The sequence below is a fragment of the Melanostigma gelatinosum genome (genome assembly GCF_949748355.1).
Source record: "Melanostigma gelatinosum genome assembly, chromosome: 8".
Taxonomy (NCBI): domain Eukaryota; kingdom Metazoa; phylum Chordata; class Actinopteri; order Perciformes; family Zoarcidae; genus Melanostigma; species Melanostigma gelatinosum.
In genome coordinates this window covers 12720180-12745430 of record NC_136641.1, presented here as the reverse complement: position 1 = coordinate 12745430, position 25251 = coordinate 12720180, and the positions used below count along the sequence as shown (strand labels likewise).

General features: G+C 42.3%; 1 protein-coding gene across 1 annotated transcript; it reads right to left on the bottom strand.

The window, feature by feature from the left end:
* Nucleotides 1–1579: 1579 nt before the first annotated feature.
* srm (spermidine synthase) lies at nt 1580–20196 on the bottom strand. Its single transcript, XM_079273107.1, has 33 exons — nt 20034–20196; nt 19103–19239; nt 18456–18579; nt 18264–18368; nt 17950–18100; nt 17763–17871; nt 17607–17682; nt 17416–17526; nt 17049–17192; nt 15917–16107; nt 15565–15721; nt 14233–14381; nt 14002–14052; nt 13763–13874; nt 13620–13667; nt 13438–13510; nt 13234–13343; nt 13057–13149; nt 12900–12968; nt 12514–12631; nt 12353–12426; nt 7650–7830; nt 7480–7544; nt 7319–7395; nt 5028–5088; nt 4693–4832; nt 4059–4179; nt 3868–3960; nt 3609–3762; nt 3450–3533; nt 3044–3189; nt 2728–2850; nt 1580–2624 (listed from the first exon to the last, which is right to left on the bottom strand). Exons 1-33 carry the CDS (start codon nt 20181–20183, stop codon nt 2607–2609), a joined length of 3615 nt encoding a protein of 1204 aa, XP_079129233.1. The 5' UTR covers nt 20184–20196; the 3' UTR covers nt 1580–2606.
* Nucleotides 20197–25251: the final 5055 nt, after the last annotated feature.

Here is a 25251-nt window from a genome sequence, read left to right as displayed (position 1 = left end):
CAATTTGTGTGAGCTACTCCTAAACTACTGCAAAACCCAATTATACTGGTCTATACCAGCTTAACTCCTCACCAAAACGGATTATGGGGAGTTGATTACAGCATAAAACATACTCTGTTGTCGGAGAAAAAAAAATTGTTTCATGTGTTTGAGGAGCTGCTCTCCGGGATATATCGCTGAAATAGCACAATTAACAGGGTTTACTGTTGTGACGTCTTTAGATGTTGCTACCGGCAGGAAACACACAATATACATTACAGTACGCCTTGGTTGATATGTTCAAATGGATTTGTCGTGCTTTCATCACAGTGTTTGAGGTATTTTCTTCATATTAGCCGACTGTTGGAACGTCTATATTGGCAATCCAGTGTGTTTGAAGAATCGACAACAAATTGGCCCCATACAAATATCTGCAGTCTGACCTGAAAGAGACTTCACACTGGGAAAAACGACAGCATGACGACAGGTCTGGGTGCTCCCGGATCTTATTCATGTGCGTGGAAGCCTCCATTTTCACTACATCTACTTCATTTATGGCCTCAAGCAACACCTCAACGGCTCTCTGAAAGGGATCACAAAGGAACACAGACTCAAAGAAGAGTTGAGGCTTATGTGTTGAGTGTTTTCTATTGAACGGGTGCATCTGGATACGTGGGAAAATCTGTGTTACTGCACTGGAAACATGTACAGTTTGTTTCAAGACAAGCGACACAGTCTTCAAAGTTCTGTTACTGCAGTGCAGATATTATCATCAAAACAAACAAATGAAATATGTATGGGTAGTCCCTCAATTGACTTAATGGAAGGCAGTGGATATACTGTATGTTTCATTTCTATTACAGTTGGAGAACACGAACCACCTTCACTACAGCCACCGTAAGGCACTACAAAGGTATGATCATAATGAGCTGCAGGTTGGTCAGTTTTTAATAGAAAACCAGTGAGGGCTGAGGTATTACACAATCACTACAGTTGATGCAACTGAAGGCAACAGTGGCGCCTCACATCCCAAAACACTGACTAATCTGAACAATTGAATGGGGCCAAGGGGGAGCTTTCCTTTAATATTCAGAGTGAGACTCAAAATACAAGGTTGTATTCTCTCAATATGCATTTGAACAGTATCATTTCAATGCATTCCTTTGTGCCTCTAGAATGTGAACCAGTTCATACATAAGATTAAAGGTTGCCATCTAGTGCCTGAATACTGAAACTGCACTTGGACCTCACAGGCGCTACAAGGATACTTAAAGTGTTACCCATTAGCAGTGAAGCCCAGCCCAAACACATCACATATTAACCCGGACTTGGTTGGAAAGTGATGCTGCAATTGGTAAAGATGAGCTCAAACACAGGTTTAGCGGATAGAAACCTTGAACAGATCGTTACTTCCAAACTATTTTTCTGCGGCCCTGAAGCCAGAGTGAAACAAGCACAGAATCCTTTTTCAAATATTGCTTTTTAAGCGCAACACATTCTAAAGATATCGCAAGTAGAAAACCAGAATTTAGTGGGAATGCAAATAAAGCAGAATGCCTGAGTGAACCAGTCAGCGGATGAATGAACACAGAACAACCAGTCTATGTTACCAATTTATTACAGTACTTAAAAAAAATAAATCACAGATTCATTGCTCAGATATTTCTCAGCAGATTTCATGTGGACTGATGCTTGTACCTGGAACTGAAGGTGTCTGACCATGTAATGACTCGGCATACAGGCTTACTACAATACAAGCCTTCTACAATACTGAAGGTTTGTAGTGGCAGAATGAATTCACAGCTCAGTCACATTTCTTGCTTTGCAGAACTCCAATACCAGACCCAGTTTGCTTTCTTAACACCGTTATAATTGATGGTCAAAGCGGAGAAAATTGATGTTAATCTTGTAGAATGTTTGCGATAAAGGGACACTTTTGTCAATTATTGACACATGAGGTTTCTTCTAGGCCACTATGTGCCTGGTACACTTAGATTCAAAGCAAGTCTTCTTTTTTTTCTCCTACCAACAACAAAACGACCAATTTCAGGCACTATAGGGTTTTTTTGTGTAGAGGACACATTAGTACTGTGAATATGCAGTCACGACAGATGGCGACTGTGTGTTTTCCTATGAGCACAAACCGATATCAAACATTACAAAGAAAAGTACATCAATGTACTACGTGGTAAGGTAATGCATTACATAAGGTGTAGATTCAGTGAAGCCGACAGACGGTACACAGTTTCAGATTGAGGTCAGGTTTGACGGCAATGCTCTCCCGACTCAGCCCAGTCCATTAAACCGCTCGTCACAAAATGCTGATAAGACGATTACAGAGTAAAAATGAAAAAAAAATAAAAATACATCAGTAAAATAAATAAAAACAAGAGTGTGTACGACTGGAAGGAAGGAAGCATTAGAGCGAACTAACACTTCTCACTGTATAACTCAGCAAGTTCCCACCCACTGATGATTAATAGGTGCTCCCATCCATAACATGTGAAGGAGGCTACTCTCTTCAGTGGTGCTGAACTGTGCCAAGGAGGTGAAGAAGCCTCAGAACAAGGTTGTTTATCTGTGGTCAGAGGGTCAGGTAGCGGGTGAACACGGTCTGCTGTTGCTGGTCATGCGTCATTGAGTACCTGTCAACGGTCAAGAAGACACCGAGTGAAAAAGGAAGCAAATACGCGTGAACAGTTTTTAAAAACTGCACAGATATATGAAAATGATTTTAACGACGTTTACCTTCTTTGCAAACTCAGGCAGGACGAACGATGCTTTGTGAATTTCAGGGTTGTAATATTTAAGGTTCATATTCTCCATTTCTTCTTTTGACAGCTTTCTCATTGGCTCCACGAAATTTGTTTCCTAATTCAAAAAGTGAAGGGTCATTCGATGGTCATTCGATGGACACCCCCCCCCCCCCATCACCAAGAAACAGCAGACAGGTTGATCTTGCTTCAGAAAGGTTGTATAAATAAGGCAGTGGCATTCATGAGCAATCAGACAACAATCAAGCAAGCGGCAGATGGCAGATGGAGAATGACCAACACACACTTACGGGATTTTTACTACAGAGCATGAATCCAATTTGACCGCTGGGATAAGTTGGGATGGTGCTGTAGGCGTAGTCCACCACAGGGAATAGGGTCTTGCAGAAGGTTCGCATCTCCTTTATCAGCTCCAAATGGAGCCATTGACACTCTCCTGTGAGATTGACACAAGAGCAGAAGAAAGGGCATGTTCATTTCCTATCTGCCTTTTCTTTAAGCATTGTTCTATCCAGAGGTAGTTGGAGGTCAGACTATATGAATGGGGAACATAACAGTGAGTCAATGAAAGCCAAAACATTGGCTGTAGCATAGTTATGACTTCTACTGAAGTCTGCATTTTTCTAAAATCACTCACCAGCCTTTCTCCAGCTTTTAACACAAAACTGAAATATAAAGTACAGGTATGAAAGTTACCCTGGGAACATAGAATTCCACTGTTTCTCAACGCCGTCTTCATCAGTTGATAGTAAGACTCCTTGAACAAACTCTCAGCGGGTCCTGCAACAAAATTCAGAACTCAGAAATTGACCGCCTCCTATAACAGTTGTCAAAGAGAGGCGTGGCGGCACTCACCAACGGGGTCGGAGGAATCGGTTATAATGATGTCGAAGGCATCCTGGTTCTTCTTCATGAATTCAAAGCCGTCTCCAATATGGAGGATGAGCTTGGGACTGTAAAACCCTTTGGCCATCCCCGGGAGGAACTTCTTGGATGCGTTAATGACTTCCTACACAGAAGACGACGTCAATACTGATGTGATCAGGCGAAGCTCAGGTGGAATATAATGTATGGCCCTCGAGAGAGAAGCCTGAATCGGTGTTGTTGCTCCTACCTCATCTATCTCACACAGAACCACCGACTCCACCAGTGGACTCTTCACCACTTCCCTCAGCACTCCACCATCTCCGCCGCCAATAATCAGCACCTGTGAAAGTGGAAACCGGCTGACGTCTCAAAACAAGGAACGGGACAACTCCCTACTGCAACGACTTTAAATTCCCCAACAAGTTATCTGAGGAATACCTTCTTGGGGGACGGGTGGCTGCACAGTGGAAGGTTTGCGATCATCTCTTGGTAGGCAAACTCGTCTCTCTCTGTGCACTGGATCACTCCATCCAGCACCAAGACATTCCCGTAGGTTTTACTGAAAAAGGAGATATTACAGCAAAGCATGAGAGTCACGTTTAGAAAGGTTAAGAGAAACTGATCAACTCATAAACGTTTACATAACTTGAGCAAGATGCAGCAATAGTTATGTTAATGTGTTGATATTCATATTATGGTGTACTTTTTCATTTTGATGCTTGGGAAGATTTCTTTTTTTTTTTAACCTTCATGCCAATAAAGCCAAATTAAATGACAGATGTCTTGCGCGTGATTGCTGAAGTTCTTAAAAACAAATACAGAGATTGCTGCCGTGACTAGCCTATCAGTATTCTTGTATATCGTTTCTCTCCATCGACTTGAAGAGTCATCCCACCACCTCGCTACCTAGCTAGTTTGTTTGCGAGATAAAACCCGGTTCGTGGACAAAAGGAAACAACTCACAGGCAAGCTAAGCGGAAGAAACTTCTCAAAACCCACGAGCTTTAGGTCGCTCATTCAGGGCGCTAACAGCTAGCACCGTTAGCCAAGTTTTGTAGCTGAAAGTACTCACCTCTTGAAAACCATAATGTCTTGAAAATCGGACTTCTTCTGGTAGAGGACCTCTTCCACCTGGAGGCTCATCGCTTGGCCCGGCCATAGCGCGCACGACTCTGTAAACCATCCATCCTTTATGTGTTCCATGACAGTTTTCTACGGCTACAAAATAACACGAACGTGTTTGAAAGTGTGACAATATGACCAAAGTGACACTTGATCGTCGCCCGAATGAAATTGACGTCTCCGTAATGTAGCGAATGGGGCGCTGCTGACGTCGGTGACGTGCCGTAGTGTGAGCCAATGGGGTGCCGGGATGAACCGGTTCGTGTAAAGTTAGTTTGACTTCACACCACCAGCAACGCCCATAGGCTGCAGCCCACGTGAAGCGGAGCCACTGCGCCTGCGCGTACTAGAAAACAAGGGAGGATGAACATTCGTTTGTTGTATTTTCACGTACGGCCTCCTCCAAAGTTATTAATACTTTATGAACAAAAAAACACTCTTCGAGCCTAAAAGTGTCCGTCCGGGGCATGGCTTACTTGGTTTGACTGTATAACAGCATATTGTACAACCATCAAGCTTCCCCTTTTGTTGCCCAGCACAAATACAGCTTTCAGATTAGTTTTTAAAGGCTACTGTAAAATGTGATATGAAATCGTGTGCAAAAATGAAAAAATATTCGTGAATGTGTGAAAAAAAACATGTAAATATGTAAATCCAAAAAATATGAATTCACTACTACTACTGTTTGATGAGGGTCATTTTGTATTTCATGAATGCATTGTTTAGTTTTGTTTTAAATATTGTTTCGTCTTGACACACCTAAGGACCATGTTGTAAATAAGTGTTTAACTTTAACATGTTATTCCTTGGAATTTTGAACGTCTGATATCACATCATACGTTGTCATTAATGTTCTAGTCTCTGTGAGAGCTACGGCTGTCAGATCACCAAAGAACTTACATTTCCCAGTTGCACAACAACAACTTTCTTTTATATCATTATGTATTTTCATATGCACTTCCCAAACACTGTATACCTATGGAGTGTATATTTTGCAGTGTCATGTATTGTGTGCAAATGATCTACTGTGGAATAAATCATATGCAAACGGCTCCCCTTGCTATTTGGTGAGCCATTTGAGTCACTGCAACCACCACAGCTGATGTAAGTTTGAACATTTTTAGGTTTCTTTGTTTACAAAAGGCTGAGGTGTATATAACAGGGGACAGTTTCAGTCAGAGGATAAAGTAAACTAAAATGTATGACAGTCCTGAAGAAAGGTATTATATAGAGCTTCTTTTCTAACTTTATTCAAGAGCGTGTGCTTTCAATTTGATAAGTGTTGGAAAAACCTTAATGTTTTTTTGTTTAGCCGCTGTAATCTAGGCAGCTGATTCCACAAAGTCTGTGTCCTTGTGTGACGCAATCTCCACACAAGCTTTCTCATCCGTTTGCTTACTTATGACAAGGGAAGATAGTAAATCTGCTGTGTTCACGGCAGTATATACGTAGGCTGATTTGCAACCATGACATCTTCCGAGATTAGGACAAATTGACTCTTGACAGAACAAATTATCAAAGAAACGTGTCCAAATGATTCTGTTCCAATGCCTTTGTATGTGATATCTGCAGTATGTACGGTATGTTGCACTCAGGCATTACAAAAGAGGACGCTCTCCTGTACAGCAATTTCCATAAACCTGCACGTAGAGAACCATCCATCCATCTCTGCTCTATGTAGCCATGAAGTGCCTGCTTACACTTCCCATATACAGAGACAAATTAACCTTCAATTAGAGCAGAATTTGTAGTTTTGCAGCTTCAGAGGTTCATTTTGATGAGGTTTTGTACAATAGCATCAATAGACAATTTTGAATATTATAATTCCAATTGCAGTCAAACAGGATAATGTCAACATAACTATGAAGTGTAATTTATAAAGAATTTTCTGATGCAAAATTGTTATGAACTATACAGTATATTAGTGAATTTTATGAGAAAATTGGTGAATGATACAAGTTCTCCTAAATCACTCGTACAAGCCACTTAAGAGTGAGCGTGGTTGAAGGAGTGGTTCTGGCATGAGGCTCAATATGTGTGCAAACATATAGTTTGGGGAGAAGCAGAGCAAATCAAAGCGCATGCATTGAATAGTGAAATCAATAGCTCATGCTCTCAAATTGAAAGACCACGCTCTTGATTAAAGATAAGGAAAAAAACTTTATATGATACCTCGTGGTACTGCCCGACCAAAACAAAAGGTTTTTTTTGTTTGAATGAAAAAAAATGTAGACAAGAAAGTTTTTGTCTAAAATCATCTTTATAAAGAGGTCTGTGCTTCCACATATTTACAGGGTAAACTGTTCCACAGATGAAAGAAAATAGACTTTGAAATCCATTAAATATTGAAACACTGAATTTAACTCATTGAACAAAAATGGGAACTTTGTGTTTCTGGAGGATGGAAAAAACACTTTAAAATGGGACAAAAAATAGCCTGAATGTGAATTTATCTTTTGGGCCAGTTTTGCCGGAATCCTCTGCAGAGAAGAAAAAGACAGAAAGGTGAACAATAACAAACTGAGATGTTTGAATTTGCAGAGGCAAAGAAGCTACTGTACATTGTACATAATTACCTATCGGACTTTCCAGCCATGTATGACATACTTCGGTTTCCAGCTCCACAACTGGATTTTTGTCCTTTGGGATTTTTCTATTGGATAAAAGATTTAGATTGGTCACGCACTATTAAAATACATATTGTTTAATGAACAAAATGTATTATTAAACTAAATACCCTTTTCTTGAAATCGTGGGCTTGCCGATTCGGATCGAACTGCGTGTTGTCCGTTGGTTTGTTACCTGTAATAACAAAGCACGTGCATCGAGTTGAACTCGTTTTTTTTTACAATACAATAGTGTACACCACCGAACTGACTGTAAAGAGAGTAGTGACATGATGCATACCAGCAAAGACTTTGAGTTTTGACTGACTGTAGTCAAAGGGATTGAAGTCGTCTTGGGGAGGCGGGTCCTTCTTCTTGGGCTTCTCTTCAGATTTCATCAGCTTCTTACTCGGTTTGGGAGTGGACTCTCCAATCTCACTGGCAACCCGCTCTCTTTTCTTTCCGCCGTCTTTTGCAGAATCCTGGCGAAATTGGTCGGCAGCATTATATTCTGTGCAACACTTAGAATATGCATTCAAACAAATGTAATCTTAAATGGATGGATTTAGTTAAACTAACAAGATAATGACCACTGTTCCTAGCTATAGGACAAGTAGTATGCGGGACGAACTTTCCCTTTTTGATTATTTTTGATGTTTTAATATCCTGTGGTTTATCTACTGGTATTTATGGTGCACCATTAAATTGTATATCATACATAACAGGAATCTTAAAGGGAATAATAAAGAGATTGATATTAACTGACACCTTTTCCCAAAAAGTGTTTTCTTTTGCTGCATACTTGGCACACATGTGTTTTTGTACCTTACACAAAAACATCACTGTATAGGCCTCTGCTTGAAAGACTGGTATTGCAGTGACCTACTAAAGTCAACATTATATTGACTCAGTGATGAAACAGTCTGTAGTTGAAAATCCAGCTTTTGTTGCCATCTAAAGGTTGACATTCTCACTTTGCCTCATGCGCTGCAGCATCACACTGATAACAGACACCGTGTGGACATGCAGGCACAGAAACCATTTAACATATTAACCAGTGCAACAACACTCCAGCCATAGAAGATGTGCAACTAATCTCTGCAATGCACCAACTCGCTAGAATAAGGTTGCAGCTTCATGCCAACATCTTAGAATCTACCATTGTTTAGTTTAGTCTTTTTTTTATTTTTATAGTTGGACATCAAACTTGTGAGTCTTCACAAATCATGTGTTCTCCTTGGAATGATTTCTGATCCATTTGTCAAACATGCCTTATTTTATTTTAATTTGATGCAACTGTTCATGAACATGACTCAGGGAAAATAGAAAACCAGTGATGTTAGAACCCAACATCAGTGCAGTAGAAGCGTTTGGAAACTTTTCTTTCAAACTGAAACTAGATAAGAAAACTTCACTGCCAAAGTATCGGCGGAAACGGAGATAGCCGACTGAGCCAATATTTGCCCGCAGTTGGCAGGTTGAGGAGCGTTACTTTCAAGTTCTGCTGCAAACACTTGACTACCGTACTTTTCGGACTACAAGCCGCTACTTTTTACCCCACGCTCTGAGGCCTCGGCTTATAGTCTGGTGCGATTTATATACGGATTTTTCCGTAGCTTTTCTCCGCCACAACAACAACTGCAACTTCCGGTTCCGGTCGAACACAACATTTACTAGCTCCCGACACAGAACAGTTGCTACCAGCAACCCCTCTGCTACCAGCTGTTACTGACAGGGTCGCTACAATATGGATGAAGTACCTTTGGCCTACCTCTCACTAGGACTGTTAACAAAAAAGGTTGAACGGCAAGATGCTTTTAACAGTACATGTCCGACTCGCTGGCTTCTAAGCTAATTTTAACATTACGGCCAATGGGGAAATGCTAACGGCGATTAGCATTAGCGAATATATAATATATCTTTGTACATCTTTTCATGCAGACATACTTGCATTACAGACTAAGGTCTCTCACGGCTACCAAATGAAAAGCAATGAGGCAATAACTGTTGTTGCTCATAGCTCTGAATAGCTGTTGTGCTAGCAGCAACTGGCCAAGCCAGTTAGCCGTAAATGCTATTCAGAGCTATGAGCAGCGTAGACGCGCTGCATGAGAAGATCAGCTTTTTCTCAAGTCTGCCAGTGGATCCTAACGGCGTGGAACAGTGTGAAAGAATCCACCATCACCAACGGGTTCTGAAAGGCTGGAGTACTATGAGATGCGGAGGACAGCGCAATGCATGTTTTTGTGTGCGTGTTTTTGAGTGAGAGAAATAAATCATCTTGGTTTGCAATATAACTCTGCTGTCCTGCATCTGCATTTGGGTCCTTGAACACACCACATCATGTACCTTCGGTTAGGTCCGGGCAACATCATCATACCAGCCATTGTAAACACAATTATACATGAACTAAGATCATATCTGGAAGATATCTAGAAGATTTATAGACAAACTATGATCGCTGTATGGCGCTCTCTCCGCCGTCTCACCACGGAGCATATGGCGGATGAATACATAACACACCTGTAGTCGCACTGGGCGGAGCCGATCGCACACGGCGGATGAATGCATGCTCGTGATTCGACCCCGGACGGATAAAAGCGTGTCCAGCCACTGTGAGGTTCATTCAGTCCACGCATCTCGCCTCGCTCGCCATGGAGAAAACCGGTACACGAAGAAATGCGTATGATGCTGCTTTTAAGTTAAAAGCGATCCGCCTGGCTGTCGAAGAAGGAAATAGAGCTTCTGCACAGTTGCTCGGCGTTAATGAATCGATGGTGAGACGCTGGAGACGCCAGGCCGAAGAACTGAGCTGCTGCAAAAAGACGACATAAGCCTTCAGAGGCAGGAAAAGCAGGTGGCCTGATCTTGAAAAAATGACAAACTTCAGCGAATACACGCAAAGACATATAACCGAAAATTCCATTGGACCAGACGACATCAGAAATATGGACGAAGTACCTTTGACCTCCCTCTCACTAGGACTGTTAACAGAAAGGGTGAGTCTTCCATCACGCTCAAAACAACTGGCCATGAGAGAACGCATTTCAAGTTCAAGTTCAAAGTTCAAAGTTCACTTTATTGTCAAAGTTTCCACATGTGTTATGCATACAGAAAATTCGAAATGCCGTTTCTCGCAGTCCCACAGTGTAATATAGACATGATATATTCACGTGTGTTCTGGGCTGCACAGCATCCGGACAAAAGCTTCCACCCATGGTGATTTTTAAGCGGAGGACAATGCCGAAAGAAAAATTCCCGGAAGGAATCGCCGTGAAAGTGAACAAGAAAGAGTGGATGATAGAAAGCGTAATGAAGGAATGGCTGACTGAATGCTACGCGAAGCGAACAGGGGGATTTTTTCACAGAAAAACGGCATTGCTAGTTTTGGACAGCATGAGAGCCCACATAACGGATTCTGTTAAAGCAGCCATCAAGACGACAAACTCTATTCTAGCTGTGATTCCTGGGGGCACATCAAAGTATTTGCAGCCCCTTGACATTAGTGTGAACCGTTCATTTAAGGTGGCAGTCCGAGTTCAGTGGGAGGCTTTGATGACGGACGGAGAGAAATCCTTCACAAAAACGGATTTGCCTCGGGAGCAAAGTGACACTGACGAAATATTGACTGAAAGCACGACCGATGCAATTCTGAGGCAGTTCAATTCCGACACTGAAGAAGAGGACTTTAATGGTTTTAGTGCACAGGAGGATGAAGGTGACAGCGATCAATAGCGATCCTGTGTCTATCCAGCCACTTTCCGGCTCGGATCAGAGGGATTACCGGTACCGTAAGCCACTTCCCGGCTTGGACCTCCTAGTGACTTATTACTGTTTTTTCCAGTTCTACAAAACTTGTTCTACAAAACTTGTTCAACAGTTTTCTTGTGTGCGTGTTTTTGAGTGAGAAATAAATCATCTTGGTTTGCAATATAACTGCTGTCCTGCGTCTGCATTTGGGTCCTTGAACACACCACATCATGAACCGGTAGGTAGATGTCCGACTCGCTAAGACAGACTAAGGTCTCTCAAGGCTTTTAGATTCGAATGAGAAGACACGCTGCTTCGTTTTACTTTTACTGTTAAAAGCATCTTGCTGTTCAACGGGGACACCTGCGGCTTATCGACCAGTGCGGCTTATCTATGTACAAATTCTTTTTTTTTATTATTGTTTTTTATCAGCTGGCGCGGCCTATGTGCCGGTGCGCTCTATAGTCCGGAAAGTACGGTATAATGCATGCCACCATGTTTATTTGAAGCCTCCATTTCAGCCTAAAACACACTTCACTCAATCCATCGTCACACAATGGATTGCTGTGGTGCATGACATTACCGTGTGCACTTAGTGACTGATGGCTCAAAGCGCACACACAGTGAAAGGCAGAGGGGAAGCGGTTCCACCACCAGGGTCAGAGTGGAGACACTTCTTTCTGTTCTCCAGCACCGACAACTGAAGATGAAGTTTTTGTTCAAAAACGGAGAGGAAACACCATATGGTGGCAAGAGCATGTAACCGAGCAGGAGGGGGCATAGCAATAGCCCAGACAGACGGAGCTAACAGGAAGCGGGCTTTTGGACAGAAATAAACTGCTGCTGTTCCCCAAGGAGAGAATAAAAAGTGTTTTATAAGTGGGGGGCATGTCGCTAAAGCTGCAATCCCACGCTGTGCATTCTTTTTCCCCGGGCACGTCGTGTCATTATGTGACAGATATAGAGAAGGCCACTGACATGCCTGAGCTGCAGACTGGCAGCAGTGCTTGTGAGTCACCATATTGCTGCGAAGAAATACCAGCCACGTCTTCAGAAAATGGGGGGGGGGGGCATTGCAGAGGGTTAAACTGCCGATCACAGCACTCTCTTTAATATGCCATGCCAGGCCCCTGGGTGAATATAACACTCGGTGTTGTTCATGGATATGTAGCCTCCCAACAGGGACATCAACGGTGAAGTTGGCAAAAGCCGATCTGAAGTAGCATAGTGGGAATGGACGAGCCGATGACTCACCGCTGCTTGCTGGCGAACAGTGGCGACGTTCTGGAGAGACTCCTGGTAGCTCTGCTTAGTCTCGTTTCTTTTTTCTGCGGAAATCAACAATAAAAAATGAAATACAATGAGGGACGTTACTCAGGAAAATGGTAAATTTTGAGTAAGTTTGACTTCATTACCTTTCACTTTCTTTATACGTTCCTTTGCTTCTTCCTTAGCTTTCGTCTTGGCATCTCTCTTGGCCTCCAAATCCTTCTGTTGACGTTCAATACTCTGCAGTTTCCATCTTTTACTAATCTGTAAACGTGAGATGGTTGGTTATTGTATTTTAATGTACGGCCTCCTCCGAAGTTATTAATACTTTATCAACATAAAACCATTTAAAAAGCAAGCCTAAAAGTGGCCGCCTGGGCTTACTTGGCTCCGTTTGCCTGTATAACAGCATGTTTTACAACCTTCAAGTTTGCCCAGCACTAATACAGCATTCAGATTAGTGTCTGAAGGCTACTCTAAAATGTGACAGTCAGCAATTTGAGTCACTGCGACCACCACAGCTGAAAAGTACCTCAAATATTTTCGAAGATGGGTCAAACTTGGCATTCTTGCTGATGTGCACATCAGTGGAGGGCAAGTACTGAAATTAGAAGGAAGATAGTTGAATGCTGTGTGTCTGGTTAAATAAGATGCAATGCAAACAATACTGAGGGTTAATCATATCGTACCATTCTGAAAGGGTTTTCAAAAGACTCAACGATGCGTCTGGCTTTCATTTGAGCCACGGAAGGAGACTCTTGGTCATTCTGTGTTTCCAGCTCCTTCAAAAAGAACGCAGAGCTCTCCCATTAAGTATAGCAGCTGTAAATTGACCTGAATAAATCAAACTAGAAGTTGATCTCTACCTCAAACTGTGTGATTGTCGCAGTCGCCACGAGACCACTTGTTTCCTCTTCACCAACATCCATTCTGTCCTCATCCTCTGAGAAGAGCATCCCTTGTTTCACGGGCATTTCTGAAATTAGATGCATTTGTTTTTTCAGGCCGAATGGGCTAAAATATTAAAAATCACAAATATAATGCAGAACATGTGTGAGCATCGAGCGTACCATCAGAACAGTGGTGGAGGTCGCTCTCAGAGACCTTGGATGTATCATGAGGCCCAAACAACGTGACCTCTGGCTGGAAAATTATACAAAAATCACATGAATTTTATGCCAGTCATGGTTCCTTCAAAATACCGAATGCAAAAACGAAATATTCCACCTGGATTTATCAGTTTTCAACCAACCTTTTTCAAGGGTGCGAGTCCTTTGGTCTTTTGAGCTCCAAGCTCAGCCTGTGTGAAGTTCAGAAAACATGGCAACGTGTGATTGATTTGGGTACACTGAACTTCCCCCACAACAAACACTGCTGCCACCCATCGTTTCTTACCTTAAGGAGAGGCATGTCTCTGGCTTGCTGCACTAACGAATGGAGCTCATTGACATGCTGCCTCACCAGCGGGGGTACAGGGTTACAGCAGGCAATGATGCCCTGAGGCTCCCTGAGTGGACAAAGACAAAATACTGTGTTGGAGGTTATGAGTAATGACACTAAACTCACCTGTTCTAAAGTGAGGGAACAGCACTACACATGCATCTCAATGTAAGTGGGAAATCTATTGAACTCACCTGGGCAGCTCCTCAGAGATCTTGATCATCATATGATTGGGCAGGGTGAATCTACAACACACAAACAACTCCGTGTTAAGACAGATGTTAAGGACTGAGTGGCTCTAAAAGCAGGGAGATTGTCACAAACATGTGGGTGGCAACATCTGTATGGACACCAACTTATAAATAGGAAAACTGCTCGAGAGGATTTCCAAAATCAGCGAGTTCATCCATTTCCAAACAGCCTACCCGGTGCTTTCATCTTCCTGCCTGGCCAGCTTGTCCCTCCAGGCAAACAGCAGTCTGAGGGCAGTGAGCTGCTGGGTGTTGAAGGACTGCTTCTGCTTCCTCTGCAGCTCCAAATAGGACTCCTCTGTGTATATAGGCTTTATATATTTCTGCACGGAGGGAAGGCACACCGTGAATCATGACAAATGTCAGAAAGTGCAGGCGATTATGGCGTAGAAAAATAAATAAATAAGATATCACAGCAATAGAGAAACCATGCCACTTTTAGACAGAGCTCAATGTTTTTTTTTTTTTTTTTACTTCACGACTAAATTGTAACGACAACGTAAATGAAAAAAAAACGTTGAAAACAAAAATTGGAATGAAATCTCTAATCATTATGCCCTGATGAGTGAACATTAAACAAAACAGTTGGCTGTGCTCTAGCCGACAAGGGATGCCAATTGAGATCATCATGAACACTCTGGTGCCAAATTTTAGCAGCCGTTCAAATCAACAGCGCCCTTGCATAGAGTATAGTGGAATAAGAGTATAGAAGATGAGGTTTAAAAGAGAACGTTGCCACTTTTTATACGGATGTTTAAATCAGTGTTGATGGTAAATGGAGCTGATTGAAGCAATAAGTTCCACAGTGTGCTATAATAACTGAGTAAAGATGAATTATCCTGCTGCTCCCAGCAGCGTCATACGACGCAACAGTGAGGCAGGGCAAAGAAGAACTACAGGCTATTTCAGCTTGGATTACTCTGGGTAGCCAGTGTGGGGAAAGAAAGGATCCGCCGTGTGTGAAACTCATTGAAGATTTGAACCCTTTTGCGAGATTTCATGTTCATGCGTTTACGTTCGGCAGTCGTAGAGTACTCCTGATTTTCTCCACTTTTAAGAAGGTTGTATAAGCAGTGCTGCGACATGTTTACATGCCAATTTGAATGCAGGGTTCTAATAATGTAATGATGAAAGTCGTTCAACGTTGAGCCTCGGACATACTTTCCTTGTTCTGTGGACAGCAGCAGACGTGTACCGCTGTAATGCACTGACGTTGACAAAGAGTTGTTGCTGTCTTGGACAACGTTGGTTCCGACTACGGACCATCCATGTTTAAATATGTGAATAAGTTCAGGTGCAACTTGGGTAAGCCATGTTTTAGCTGGGCATCAGTAGCTTGCCCGCAATGCATCCTGTCACAGCGGAAATCAGCTTTCTCTGTCAATAGAGCGGGCACTGATTGATTTATTGCTTCAATGGACTATATTAACCACTAGCACTGATAGGACATCCATATATAGAAGGTGCTTTAATCCTAATGCTGTATGAAGTGAGATCTGTGCTCACCTTCAGAGAAATGTCTCTGCTCTTGTTCCAGACGCTCTGCAGCAGGCCCGGCTGCCCGAAGTTGAAGTCCAACAGCTGCGCCCTCACGCGGTCGTAGATGTAAGGGAGGTAGTGGGTGTCTGTCCGGGCATACTGCATCATCTCCTCTGGCAAGGGGCTTCAAGGCCAAGTGATGGGACATGTTTTAGAAGTCAGTAATAATAAATAATAAAAAAAATATATATATATATTTATTTAAGGAGTAATAAATGATGGATTTTCCTGTTACGAGATCAAAAGGAAGTCTATCCCTCAGTTAAACCTAAACAATAATTATAAAATGAAGCATCAAGTGGCCCCGTCTTCTTCATACCGAATCCTCCAGTCAGCCAGCTGGTAGCGTTTGTCCGATTTCGCGTTGCAGAAGTGTTTGAGCAGATGGTCGAGGGAATGTCTGGCCAGGTTCAGAGCTCGGCTGGCCTGATGCGTGTCGAAAAGGTTGACGACATACAAGCCCAAGTCCCTCTGGAGCCACTCCATGTCAGAGTCGGCGCCGTGGAATACCTGAGAAACAGGAGAGAACGCATTACTTATTTTGAGAAAAAAAAAAAAGAATTCACTGCTTGGATACAGATAATATTTGAACCACAAACTGTGTGTGTGTGTGTGTGGGGACGATGACACCATGTGACATTTTTCCATTGGAACTATTTTCACAGATCTCTCTGCAGTTCAAGCCCACGCAACACACTTGTTCACAGGTATCCTACAGTGTGTGTCCGTGGCCACACACACACACACACACACACACACACACACACACACACACACACACACACACACACACACACACACACACACACACACACACACACACACACACACACACACACACACACACACACACACACACACACACACACACACACACACACACACACACACACACACACACACACACTTTCAAGATTAAATCTTTACAAACTTAATTTTCCAACACTGTTGGAGAGTTTTTTCTCCGGGTAGAAGATGCAACCAGTTCATACGGTAGTCTGACGCATAGTCTATTCCAGTTCCCTTGAGGCCATTTTAAAGGCTGTCTTAATTGGTGAGATTTGAGCATTCGATGGCAAAGCTGGACACAGCTTTACAACGCAGACCAATACTACAAGTGGTCAGACAACCAGACAGTTGTTCTTTCAGTACCCTCAGTTTAAGCATCTAAACCACTCATTTTGGAAATAAAACTCAAATATCGTATAAAGAAGAAATATCTAATATATCTATAGCTGTCCACTACATTGTCAAAACGCTGTGTGCACTAGGCTTGTACGCCGAGATTATAGTGCAACACAATACCAGTTGGTCACGATAAACAGCCCCACACACTGTGCAGTTTCCCATTTTGAAAATCGAATCAGACATGTAATCTCATCTTCCCTTTAGACGATTCAAGTCACGGAACAGGATGCAGGAACATATCATTTGTGGAGCGGTTCCATTACCTTGACGATTGCCGGGTCAGTAAACGCCTCGTTGAGGACGTACAACTCGCTGCGGAGCTCAATGGTGTCGATGATGAAGTCCTCCTCTCTGGTGGAGATCTGCATCAGACAGGTGAGGCCGAGGAAACTCCTGTAGGAGTGGTGCTGCGACAGGGAACAGAGTGTTAATAACACACTTAATTAAACAAAACAACCGACAGGCTTTGGAATCAATATAAACCACAGAATGTAAACGATGCCTTCCTGACGCAAAATACGAGCATTATAACCCGCACAAAGGCTCAATCTGTTGCTTGGATCGACATTACATTTTATAAGCATACATGCCCACTCCCTGCACATCTATAAACGATTTCTAATCCCGTACCTCAAGGTCCACTGCAAATTCAGACACTTTGCAAAGCTTCTCATTCAGATCCACCAGATCCTCCAGTGTGTCAACGAAGGAGCACTTGGTCTCAGCCATTGGCTTGAACATCTAAAAAAGAATCCACAAACGACAGATTTAGTAGAAGCCCTAACCAAGAATGAGAGGATCGTAGGAGCACTACAACTAACCTGCGGTTCTGCCTTAGACAGAAGGCCTTCTGGGATTGTAAAACGATCCAGTTCATATTGGTATGGGTGTGCAAACCTACATGGATCAGAATCACAAGTTAAGATGGACAAAGATGAACAGGAAAAGACTGAATGTTATTGTTACACAAGACTGACATGTCTTCAACATGTTCCTGAGTTCTCTGTTGGTGGATGAAGTCGGCCAGTGCAGCTGGGACATCAAGGTCCTCGGGTCTCTGTTTACGGATTTGTTTGTTGGTGAAATCTACGATTGGAGAGCGAGAGAACAGATATGTTACCAATGTTTATATAAAACAGATGTGAGGAAGAGGCCTTAACTCACAAGAAGGAAGAGGCTTTATTGCATTGGGCTTGATGAAGATCTTGGGAATAAATGGCGTGTTGCTGTTGTCCACTTTTTCCTTGAATTTCAGCTGAGGCCTCGCAACATTCTTGGCGTGGAGCAGTCGGAACGTCTCGGAACGACTTGAACCCTGATCAATAAAAGCACTGATTACCAAAAGGTGTATCGAGCCGGTATGAATATTCATCAAGTGTTCCAAATAACCGTTTCAGCAATTTAATGTCAGGACTGGTCCATAACGTTTAAACATTAATGCATCTGCAGTATAAGAGCTGAGAGGTTAATTAGCCAACCGTGCGATTCCAGCTGGAAACCACAATCTTGGGAGGCTGAAACCCGGCAGGCAGGACAGGCTGCTGGGTCCTGTTCACCCCATCCGCTTCATCTAGAAGAATCCCCTGGAAATCAGATACGAGAGCTGAGTTGGTTTGAAAAGACTTGTTCCGTGAAGAAATTTGCAAAAACACCAAAGTCGGAGGCCATACCACTCGTTCGAGGATGACGTCGTTCGAGTCCACAACCAAGTCAAACCTCTCCTCCAGCCCCGTCAGCTTGTTCCGCTTGCTCAGGAGAGATCTGCAGCCGTGGTGCTGCATTGTCTGACTCATACTGACACAGGGAAACGGGTTGAGAGAAGTTATTGTGTTTGCATGTCTGAGGCTCAGTCAGGCTTGCTTTCAGTATCGCAGTTAGCATAGAAACAGGATGGGATGTCATTGGTTTGACAAAGGTATTAAGGAAATGTTGAGAGGAGCAATCACACTGTTAATTGACTAAGAGAGTGATACAGCTCTTAAGATTTAAAGTGATGCTTTGTGTGATCTTGATCTGTCAATCAAAGCAACTAATTGATTAGTTGACATAATCGCTCGCGTGTTCGTGCTAAGACTTTCTTTAGTCGAGGACAACCCTAGACAGTGATGTTCCAGTACGTAGCCCGGTAGTGTGCAACACACTGGGGTGACATGACGCCACACGAATCAATTACGACCCCCACTTTCAGAAGGCAAGACGCATCAAAACCACATATTCCTGAATTGTGTCAGTTGCATGAGCTTTAACTTAAGACGTGAATGAGAGGAGCGGGTGCAAGTCTGACTGAGAATGAAGCAAAACATATATTCACACTCACCAGTGCAAGAGCTTGTCCCCTTGGCTTTCACAGAACTCCCGGAATCCCGGGAAGCTGCGATAGAAGTCATACTCATCTCCAGGTTGAGGCAAGCCGGCGGATGCTTTGGTAGCGGATAACACGGCACCCAATCCATACTGCAGAGGAGAGACAGGCTGAGCTGTTAGACAACACTAATAGAATAAAGTATGTATAAAAATATAGGGCAGGGAAACACTGCAATGTCTGTAAAGTATTGCTTCTTTTGTGAAACGTCTAATATAACGGTTTTCACAACAAGGGTATTCCTAAACACTGAAACGTGGCAGTTAACGTTACATATTTAAAATGTACATAAATGCAGTGTTTATATTTTACTAGAATGACTGGAAATGTGTTAATAACTCTTTTGTTAATGACTTGTTTCAGCCATTTATTATAACCTTTTCAAATGTGAATATTTGTTTGCTTTTTAATAGCTTACTTATCACTTTAGCTAACGTTAGCTAAGTGGAATAGCTTTGGCTAGAGCCCTGAACTCACTGGTCCTTACTCAGTAATCTTACACAATCACTCTGACAAGAGTCAACATTTTCTTTATGAACCCATTAATCGACACAATAAAGAGATTAGTCGAATATGCTAATGACATTGCAGCTTTAGCGTTAAAGACACATGAAAACATGTATCGTTACCTTGAAACAGGCATATATCTTTTACGCTAACGTTAATTAACACACCAGCTCCACCCTCGTGTCGTCGACCACTACCAATTACTTTTAACATAAAGATAAACATCAAATCACATCTTTTGTCAACAGTGCGTGTCTTCCACCAACACCTAACTTATAATGTGAATGCAGCTCGTAGCCAACAAGCACATCCACGTTGCCCACCTGAGTGCGAGGCTTAAACTCAAAGACCGCGTCCAGCTTTTGCTTCGTTCACTTACTTTAACAAAAGCATCCGCGTTTCTAAAACCGGGACACAGCTCGTCTTCTTCCTCGTCGTCGTCGGGTTTTGAGTTTGAGTCTTGAAGGCCACTGTTTGTGGAATCACGAGGCTTAAATGAGTCCATCATGTTGTTTGGGGCTGTGTACATGTGAGCCACAGGAAGAAGCTCCTGCCATTAATGTTTTCTTTTTTTCCGGAGCTGCCAGGAAGGAAGTTGAAATGGAGACAGCGCCCCCTAGCAGCGTGGAGTGGACGTGCAGCGAAACGACGCACTATGTTTTCTACAATTTATTGAGAATTCAACAGAAATATTGCTGCATGATCACATGCTAAATGTTTGCGTTTGTATCATGACATTTATAAAGCTTATTTCACATACCGGCAACATTTTAGGTTGTATTTGTTTTAATGTTGTTGATTACTGCCATTCAGATTGAGATCCAAATCTAGATCGGTCATGAATCTTGTCATTACTCCACTGCATGGCCAGGCTCCAGTCCTCCATGTACCCGTCCAGTTCAATGCAGTTTCACTGCAGACTCACTGCCTCCCTTGTGTTGGCTCACCCATCCAATCTGACCACAGTGTTGCACCAGGATGCTGGCACCATGCGGGGGCAGTATTGACATTTACAATATGTAGCTACCAATCTATGGCATCTGCACTGAATTTGTGTGCTACAGGGGTGAAGTCACATACACTAATCATGTCTTAGCCAATATCCCTGTGAGGGCTATCTAATGCCTATCTGAATATCTGCACTTTGCAGTTTTCAGCAATAGAGGTGATGCTGTGGGTATACTAATCATCCATGAATGGCCTCTCTCCAGTGTCTTTTCAGTAGCCTAGTGTTGGGATTCAGCGGTCAATAGAATATGAAGAGCCATTGCCGAAGTATTGACACACCAGCTCATTATGGATGATCTGTGGTGTGTAGGGAGAAACCTCTCTTTTCTTCACTTCCTCTTCTTATTGATCTCTTCGCAGGGTCTTCTCCCTCTTATTATCTTAAAAGCATCTCTGCAACACTGGCTCAATCAATATTTCACAGTAGCTTTCCACATCATTCCCTTGTTTTTGTGGAAGGTATCTTAACTTTAGCAGATATATGCTCCAATAAAAAAAAAAACATGAATCGGTATTCTTTGCGAAAAGCTACTGCAGAAAGCCTACTCTGAACTATTTTCAGATAGTGTATTTGTTTTTTAGATAGATTCAAAACCTTAGATTCTCTGTGATGATAGTTCTTATTATATATTAAAGCAATTACTATATGCAGCAAAAACCTTTTCAAATGTGTTCTTTATCCACTGAATATGACATTACTGCTGCCATTTACTCTCATTTAAATGCCTTTTCATAATATTATGCATTTTAACAGCTTTGATGGTGCCCCAAGGCACCACTCAAATTCTTCCTGCAGTAAAAGACACTAAAACTGCTGATGCTGAAAATGACACCGTGCCACACATAACTCAAAGAAATCCAAGAGAAAATCCTCAGTGAATTGTTTTTATTAACTCCCTCATTTAGAAAACACAAATGCACCAAACAATATCGTACATGCACAGCTTCAGCATACCAAGATCAGCTGATGTCTTTTCAATGTGAAAACGTTACGGCCACGATCTCACGGAGATCACCCAGACATCAAAATACTGAGGAGTCACAACAGAAAGGCCAAGCGTTGTCACCCAGAGCTCTAATTGTATTTCTTCATCAATCTTTATGGAATTACACATTTTTGGGTCAATAATTGATTTCCTTTTTCCGATCTTGAGAGTGGCAAGGAAATTGTGAAGTTGTATTGGTGTAAAAAGTACGAGTAGATAATACTACTGGTATTATCTACTGTGCACCGGTGGACTACCTTGTAACAGGTCGTGTTTGTGTCACTGCACCAAAAGGCTGTGTGTGACAGCAACTGCTAAGAAATGTCTCGCTCTGCTCATGTATTTTTCAGATTCTGGGTTTGACAGAGAATTACAATTGGAAGTAGGACACCACAGTTTGGTCTCCCAGTTGGGAGCATTGCTTCAAATCACAACAACATACATACAGTACAGTTTACTGTCGGAAGTCAAGAGAGATCTCGTCGCACCGGCTCTTAATCCTTATTTTAAAGCAACACTTGACCTTTGTGCAGAATTTTTGTGAGAAACAAAAGAAAATGAACAATCAGGGAACCATTAAAAAAAGAAAGGAAATCAAAGTCAAACTCAAAACATCTCCACAGTACTGATACGCCACAAAAACAAAGAGGTTGGCAATGCTTCACAAGTTCAAAAACGTAATGTTGACCTTTTTTTCAGTTCATATAATCAATAAATCAGCCAGAAAGATGCATTTCCTGTGTAAACATTTGTTTTCTTAACAATGACATTCTGTGATGAATAAATACAGATTAACCCCACATAAAGCCACCAAAACAACAAAACAGGATTCAAAGACCGCTTCCAGAAACACTCATCCTGGGCAGGAAGCCTTCTTCACATGTGACACAAACTTGTACCTGACATGGCCTTGGATTCTGGAGCTTTGTTTCTACTTGTTTCTTTGCACCTGCAATCCACAGTAATTTGACAGAAAAACAGGCATTTCAAATCCTCCCTGGGTGAAACTGTATCTTTTTATTTTAACCTTCCATATTCACCTTGTATTACTCTATTTGAATGTCTGCAATGCTTCAGTTACCCCAAAGCCCCGAACCACGGTTAAATACAAGAAATGAGTTTAAACCTTCCCCTAAACAGCAGAAAGGTCCTCTGGAAAACACACCATAGGGTAAGGTAATAACCCCACTCACACGCACACACACACACACACACACACACACACACACACACACACACACACACACACACACACACACACACACACACACACACACACACACACACACACACACACACACACACACAGACAGACCTTAAATCTTCCTAGTGTCATCTTGATGGGATTGTCCTGATTTAGTTCTCCCTAAATCCTGATACATTAGTCTTGTGTGGGTGTCATTAGTACCATTACTCCTATGCCCTTTCCCACAGAAGCCCCTCAGGCCTGCTCTAATTCATTAAGATGCTTTGATGTCTGCTCGATCATGGCACATATCAGGCTTTCCATTCTTCAAGTCAGACTGTTAAATAGACCCTTGTGTTGTGTGCTGACAGATGACTGGTATATCTGCTCCTGCCACTTCAGGGCTATTGAAAGGTAGGGTGAAGCAGGTCTGAATACCTGAGCAGTGGGGTTTGGCTGAAATATATAACGAAACAATGACAACACATACCACATTAAAGAAGCCAATACAACTGACAAGAAAGGACAGATTCACAAAGTATTAAAGCACAGCTGACCATACATTTTGCCAAATAATGTCTAAGCTTGGTGGCTAGATTTCAATTATCAGACTGGCACAATTGGCAGCACTTTAAACTCCTCGTCTCGACTGCAATGGCTGATTATGCACGTTATGCACTGGCACGACTACTGTGTGTTGTACAGATGGATGTAGACTAGGGCTCCAACTCATGATTATTTATCAATCAGTCAGTCTACAAAATGTAAGAAAATTAAGAAAACTGCACATCACAATTTCCCAGAACCCGAGGTGCTGTTTCCAAATGTACGTCTTGTTTTGTCTGACCAAGTCCGAAACCCCAAGACACCATACCATGGCCGCTGAGGTTTCTGGATTCCTGATTGGCTGTCAGGCGTCCCTTTATGTCTGGTAATGGGACAGTATAACCAGACACTTCTGACACAGGTGTTTGTTTGCTACTATAAATGAATGCACCAGTATTACATTTATTTGACAAAATACTCCTTACTAAAGGTACATTTGGCATTCTCAAGTCATCTTTCAACCAGGTCTCAGTTTTCATCAGCACATGGAGTTTACTCAGTTGTGTTGGAGGTGGTTCAGTTGACAACGAGAGTCACCTGACAAGTTAGAAACTACCGTCACGTGATGCTGATATGAGCTAGAAAGCTAGTAAGTACACCTTGAGCTGAGATTATTTTGTGAAACTATAGTTCCAGAGGTCAAAAATGCTCAGAAAGTATTACACGGTTGACTCTGATAATTTATGATTTGAGTGCAATCAGTGAAAGTATTCTTTAAAGGAATGGTTCAAAATTTTGGGAAATATGTTTCAGTCGTAAGGCGAAAGTGTCAGAAAGCCAGCTGTTATATAGCCAGGGGGTAAAATGCAATAATTGTTTCAATATGGGAATATTGTTGCAACAGTAAAATCAGAATAGTGATATAAAACTGTTATATAATCAACAGAATGCCTGAATGGCAGTCCTATTTTGATGACATATAACAGTTTGTTGGCATGTGGCCATGGTATAAAGTGGGATAGTACCCGCCGACTTGGATTCTGTGAAGGCAAATGGATTGCAATCGAACGCACACTTATTGGGTGTGTTTGGCATTTTTTCCTTGATAAATGACCAGAATGACTTGTTGTTGATTATTTCCTGGTGAATGACTGTTTGATTGTGACTGGTGAATGATTGTTTCAGCATTAGCGTTGAAGGAAATACACTGGCAGTCGCATACCTCTCCCACGACTGCAGTATACAGGCAGATGTAATCTTTGTGAATGCAGAGTTATGCATCAATCAGCGGGCCATCACAATAGCTGGTCTGAGCCATTAAAACCTCATGGCACACATTCAGCTCTCCACAATCAAATGATGAAAGGTAAATGGCTAACACTGGCACTGTGAGCTGTTTTTATGAGTTTCATCTGGGACAACTTTAATGGAGCAGGTTAAGATGAAGGTGGAACGTTCTGGAACACTGACTGACTAGTGTCGATGAGTGGCGGCGTCACAAGAATCTCCAAAGGCACGGGCACGGGTGAATAAACACGTTCCTACTCGCCAATTCAGGTGTGGAGAGGAAAACTGAAAATATTCAAAAATACAAAATACAACTTCTCTTCACGGCCCTCTGCAAGGTACACTGAGACCTTCAATAATAAGAAACTGTGAGGAATAAAATGTTGAGGAAACCAGCTGTCTTAGCAACAACAAGAAGGCTGAACTACTTTGGCACATGGATGGAAGTAAGGCATCTGTATCAAACTAGAGTCGAAACAACAACGAAAAGAGTTGAAATGGAGCATTGTTCCAACCTGCAAAAATGTCAGACCTACGTGAAGAAAAAGCGCAAGCATTTACTGTTAAATCAAGTGCCTGACAGC